Source organism: Phyllopteryx taeniolatus, chromosome 2, assembly GCF_024500385.1.
Source record: "Phyllopteryx taeniolatus isolate TA_2022b chromosome 2, UOR_Ptae_1.2, whole genome shotgun sequence".
Classification (NCBI taxonomy): domain Eukaryota; kingdom Metazoa; phylum Chordata; class Actinopteri; order Syngnathiformes; family Syngnathidae; genus Phyllopteryx; species Phyllopteryx taeniolatus.
Window position 1 is genome coordinate 18,688,720 of NC_084503.1, and position 6,000 is coordinate 18,694,719.

At 43.0% G+C, this 6,000-nt stretch overlaps 1 protein-coding gene across 4 annotated transcripts in view; it reads right to left on the reverse strand.

The window, feature by feature from the left end:
* cbfa2t3 (CBFA2/RUNX1 partner transcriptional co-repressor 3) overlaps window positions 1–4,841 on the reverse strand; it is a 51,782-nt gene extending 46,941 nt beyond the window's left edge. For 2 of the 4 annotated variants that reach the window (XM_061764190.1, XM_061764199.1), the window contains exon 1: window positions 4,088–4,839. In XM_061764190.1, coding sequence (XP_061620174.1) covers window positions 4,088–4,274 — 187 coding nt within the window. In that variant the 5' untranslated portion in view covers window positions 4,275–4,839. Of the gene's footprint in view, window positions 1–4,087 lie in introns of all 4 variants that reach the window. The other 2 variants (XM_061764182.1, XM_061764218.1) reach the window with 2 other exon arrangements.
* Between the last annotated feature and the right edge of the window lie 1,159 nt (window positions 4,842–6,000).

Sequence of the window (6,000 nt, forward strand, 5' to 3'; positions counted from 1 at the left end):
CTCATAAGTCACCCTTGACAAAGCACAGAGAAACGAGAAACAGTTAAGAAGAAAAACTTTGGTATATAGTCAAGATGTCTGATTTTTCATATTACATACTGTATTAATGTTCTGTTTGTGTGTCTTGTTGGACGAGCAACAGATGCACAAACTGTCAAATTAGGAAGTGACACCTGATTAAATCAAGTGTTGACTCAAGGTTCACATTGTCAGCCTGTTCACTGAGGGAAACTGACAATACAGTCTCAGTTTACAGCTGAATACTGCCCTATACATCCATGAGAGTCAGTTACCTACAATTACATTAGGAACACTTGTTTTCTCAAAACTCATTACAGTGATGATAGTAGTAAGTTTTGATAAACAATTTTAAGAGGTATTTTGACAATTTAAAAGTACAAATTAACAGACACACCTCGGCAAGACATAATATAGCTTTACATCACTGCCAACTCAAACCACAGGGATAAACATATTGGACCTATTAAATCATTGGATATAAATTGAACTGTAGCTGTATGTTTTCAGGTGAGGTGTTCGGCCCTGCAAGTGTGTGCATGTGTGTGTGTGTGCATCTGTGCATGCGGCATGCGTGCATATGTGTGTGTGTGCGTGTCTGTTTGCGTGTGTGTGCATAAGCTCAGACAGTTGGTGGTGCTGGCACAGGAGATAGTGAGTGGGGGAGATGAGGCAGTGTATCAACTTGTGAACATCTGTTCCTCACACAAACCACAAAGCTGCTGCTGAGAAAATAGAGAGGATAACTACTCTCTCCTCTGCCGACCTTTCTTCACACACACACACCCACACACACACACACACAGACACACACACGCACGCACGCACGCACACACACACACACACACGCACGCACGCACACACACACACACACACACACACACACACACACTGTAACCACCTTGTCTCTCCTCAACCCACATGCAACCCCCACACTTCTCTCCCATTCCTTGTTAAACTCAGTTTTTGTTCTTGATACAACAATATAATTTGTATATGTATAATTTCAGTATCTCTGGTATGATATCTGTCTTTTTGTTTCACATATGTTCAGTAATGCCGGCACGGTGGATGACTGGTTAGCACATCGCCTTACAGTTCTGTGGACCGGGGTTCAAATCCCAGCCCCGCCTGTGTGGAGTTTGCAAGTTCTCCCCTTGCCTGGGCGGGTTTCGTGTGCCCTGCGATTTGCTAGCGACCGGTTCAGGGTGTACCCCGCCTCCCGCCCGAAGATAGCTGGGATAGGCTCCAGCACCCCCCACGACCATAGTGAGGATAAGCGGTAAAGGAAATGGATGGATGGATGGATGTTCAGTAATCTGGTCATGATGAAAGCTATTGTATGTTGACATAACTACTTTAAAAGATGAACCAATAATCCAATGGGTAAAATGAAAGCCGGAAATATGTTTTCAATATTGCTCAATTGTTGTGCAAAGGTAGAGTAATCGGTATTGGGCCGATAGCGGCCTTATTTCAAGGTTTCGGGTGCTCGTGAAGGCTGCCGATACCAGTCAGCAATACTTAGGGTAAAAAAAAAATCTGACATTGAATAAGTCCTCCTCATTAGTAGTAGCCGCTATACTGAAGAGGTTTAACACATTGGAGAATCAGCGTGCGTCAGAAAGTAAGTTCTTCTTTCATCTGATCTGTTATTGTGTTTGTTAAAACTTTATGTATCAAAAGTACTAGTGGTATCAGTACTCTGTATCACTGAGTACTCGAGAGTGAATACTCGTACTGGTATCAGTCTGAAAAAAATTGGTGTCGCCCTAGCTGAGCATGTTGGTGGAACATTTTCATAAAAGCAATGGCGACAGCAAAATCCTATCAAACTCAGTAGAATTTTACTGATTAAGTTTTCGAGGTACAATGTTGTTCATATATTTAAAAATAACACTAGTTTGTTGAATACCAGATATGACTTTTTAGTGGAGGTTATTACTGGAGTGTTTGTTTGTGTTGTAAAAAATAGTTTATTTATAGTGATGATGGAGGATAAGCACAGGCACAGAATCATGAACTTTATGATAAGGTTGACAAGAGGTAAGAATCTTCGGTGTCCCTTTTCCCTGGAAGATCCTTTATTTAGCTTGTCTCCTTTTCTTCCACTCATCGTCTTTCGCATTGCCTTCCTTCCTCTATTTGGACCTGCTGGGAGGGTGCGCTACTGCTGGGTGGCAGTTCCTTATTGTGGAGAGACTGTGTGTGTGTGCGCACGCATGTGTGTGCGTGTCTCAGTATGCTGTTTGCGGCTGATAAGGCCCAGGGAGAAGAGCCAGCGTGCCGACATATTCTTACCACCGTGGTTATCGGCCGTCGCAGCTGTGCCTGAGCTCGGCGACATCTGCTCCCTCACAGGAAGCCTATGCTGCAGCTCATAACGCCTCACACTAACACACACGTGCGCACACACCCACACGCACAAACACACACATACGCACACATCAAAAACACACACACACACACACACCCACACCCACGTATGCAGAGTTACAGGTAGACCTCCTTGAGACAATGAAGTGTCATCACATTTTGATTTCTTCAGTGGGCGTGTGTGTGTGTGTGTGTGCATGTGTGCGTGTGTGTGTGGTTCACATGCGAGATGACTGGATCGGAGCAGACACCATAGTTCTACTGGGTTTTTATCACTGTATTACAGAGGGGATGCTTATGACTAAGCCTAATTATAGAGGCCTTATCGGTGCCATGTTCACAAAGCTCATTACTGCCAAGCAATGGCAAGCGCTGCAGGTAATTCACTACACTGGGTATTAGTCCTCTATCTGGCTTACGGTTTCTACATATTCAGTTTATATAAAATTAGGATTTTCATATTTGAATCTTATTTTTCCTCTCTCCTCTCAAACCCTTTGCTGATTTAAGTGAAGGCCGCCATTTTTACTTCAAGACACTACATGGTTTCTTCATGAATCAATTGCATTTCTTTCTTCCGTTTCGCTTCATTTGCTGGAAGTCTTTCATATCTATAAATTTTTTTTTTTTTGGGGGGCAAAATGTACAAATTACCCTCCATCCTTCCTTGGTATGTACAGCCTGTTCACCTTAACTACTTACTTACTTGATGCTAAACCCCACATTGTACATCTTTCCCCCCCACTATATATGCACAATATAATATAGGTTCACCTCAATGAATCAATTTGTTAAACAATCAGAGATTGTGCCAAACCCCTTAGTGCTCGTCAATCAACCCATGATATCCATCTGACTGTATCTATTTTCTTCTGCTTTTCATCATGAGTGTCACAAGTGAGCTGGAGCCTATGTCAGCTGACTTTAGGCGAGAGGTGGGGTACACCCTGGATTGGTCACCAGCCAAATAATAGAGCTCATACAAACAACGATTCACATTCACATTAACACCTATGGACAATTTAATGAACCTAACATGCATGTTTTGGGAAGGTGAGAGAGAGCCAGAATACCCACAGAAAACCCACACGAGTGCATAATACTGTACAGTATACTGTATAGTGTATGTTGGTCTGGGGATGCCCAGACCAGGAACTCCACACATGCACCACAGCTGCTCAACAATCTTCTTTCATTTTCCTTTCAAACCCAGGATTTAAATGAGCTCTAGTGACCTTGTTGACAATGATGACAATTATACATAACAGATGAGAGTATGCTGTCGGGAAGAAATGATTCAACCATGGTTTGACTCTGATTCTGTGGGTTTGTCAGACAACACTGTGAAAGCCAGTTGTCTAAAGGTACAATTATATAGTTTTCCCCGACAGAATTATTGAAGGTTACATGCACGTAGAAAAGTTGATCATGGTTGACCAGTAAACTTATGAAAGTTAATTTAATGCCAAAGTTTGATGTTCCAGTCAACTTCAACACATACAGTAAATAACAGATCCTCTAACAAAACAAATAAATGTCACATTGCCCTTTTAGTATGCAGCATTAAATCAACACAAACTGTTATCCATCCATCACTCTCACTTAATGCGCAGACAGAACCTCCATCACTCATCCCGGCAACACACTGCTTAACCTTCTAAAAAATGCTCTCTTTGGAAAGACATGCTCCTACCTTCACTAGATCTGTGTTGGCCACTTGGTGCCAGCTTTGAATCGAGGCCTCTATGATGGAGTGTGTGCGTACTGTCATTCGCCCTCAGCTCTCTGTGGCTGACCAGTGTCACTGTGGGGACACGTGCCAGGTGTCCACCTCTCTGGTTAGCCTTCTTCTTGTGCTCCAGATGGACCTCAACAGACATTTTCCCAACTGATTTTCCTCACCGGTATGATCAGAACCTTCAACTTGTGGACCAGCAGTTCTTTGGAAATTGGTCCATCCACTAAAAGAAGGAAACTCTTTGGCCAGTCTTTGGTGAAGACAAATATGAAAACAAGAAAGCACTCTATAAACCCTTATGATTTATAGCCTATAACTTCTTTTTTCACACTGAGAAAGTTTGGCATGTATCTTCTAATAAATGTCCATCTATTCACGGAATAAATTGCTGAATTATACCTTGCAGGCGAACAGAGGTAATGTTCCAGAACGAGAAAAAACAAGATTGCATCCTCGTCATCCTTTCATGTCTTTGCCAATTTGTGTCTCAGCAGTATTATTCCTTGTTTCCTTTGATATTTCTCTTTCAATGTATCCTTAAGATGTCAGCTTTGATGTAGGAGACCCATCCGTCTTTAACCAAAAGGCTCTTCGAGATGATCTTATTACGTTTTGCATGTTCCGTCCATGTCCTTTTCAGTTCATCTGGTTCCCTCGGGTTCCTCAGCAGTAATACAACACAGTGTGTATATGTGTGTGTCAGCGGCAGGTCAGTTAGTGTCATGGTTCTATCGAAGGGGCTGTGCTCTCATGTGAACCTCCTCCTGCCCTGCCCGACTGCCACTAAAACGAGAAGTGTGCATTTGTGTGTCACAGTGAGTGTGTTGCAGTGCCTGAACCCGTGGGAAGGTTCGGGCAGCGTGTCCGTCTTCAGTGACAGTAGCCGACAACGGCAGGCAGCAGCACCTGAACCTTCATCTGGGCTTCCTCTGCAGGAACCAGCTGTGACTGAAGCCAGTAGCATCTTCTTCCCTTTTTTCTATGTTGCCCTCGTTCATGCAGCCTCATTTAGGCCTGTGCACCCTTTCTACACTTGTAACCTTTTGTACTTCCATAGCCAGACACACATAGTTTTCCATTTTTCAACACATTCGATAGCTAACAGTCAAGTCCCGAAGAGAGGACAAAAGGAACCACAAAACTTTGATCGTTGACACAGCTTATACAATAAATTTTGTGCGTTCCCAAAACATTAGTCCTTCAAATAAGGCATATAGAGCATGCTGTCCAAAAAGGTAAAGTGACTATCTTTATGCAAACTGAATGAAAATACCAAATTGGACATAATCACAGAGATTGATGCATTTATTTTATCCCACTAATAGTAGTATTTCCTCTAAATTAAAATGGCCGGACGACACGTTTACGTGTGTGTGTGTGTGTGTGCGTCTGTGTGCCGTAACAGCTTATGTGAGACCCTTACACACTAGCCGCTGTTTTATTTTCCACCTTTTTACTGGCTCACTGTCTTGTGTGTACAATACTGATATGGGATGGGGGTTTGAAGTCGACCGGCGGGGTTTTCATATTCCAAGGTATTATCAGAGGAGTACAGGCGACACCAATTTGTGAAGTAGAATGTGAAATGTAACACCTGAGACTTACTGCCCACTCCATGGAGAATGCCATGTCACTTCAAGGTCACCATGCATCTAATTATCTCAATTGCAGCAATGGCTGCGTGAAAGTGTACTTTGACGACGGCAATCTCACACTTGGGCGAGTTCTGTCTTAAAGTAACGAATAAATACATCGAATACAGCGGGAAAGACATTGTGGTCTAATGTGAAGGCTCAGTTTACACTGTAGCTATCAGTCTTCCAACCTCTGACCTCTTAGGACTCATTAACCCTGAGCTCCTCAGTGAC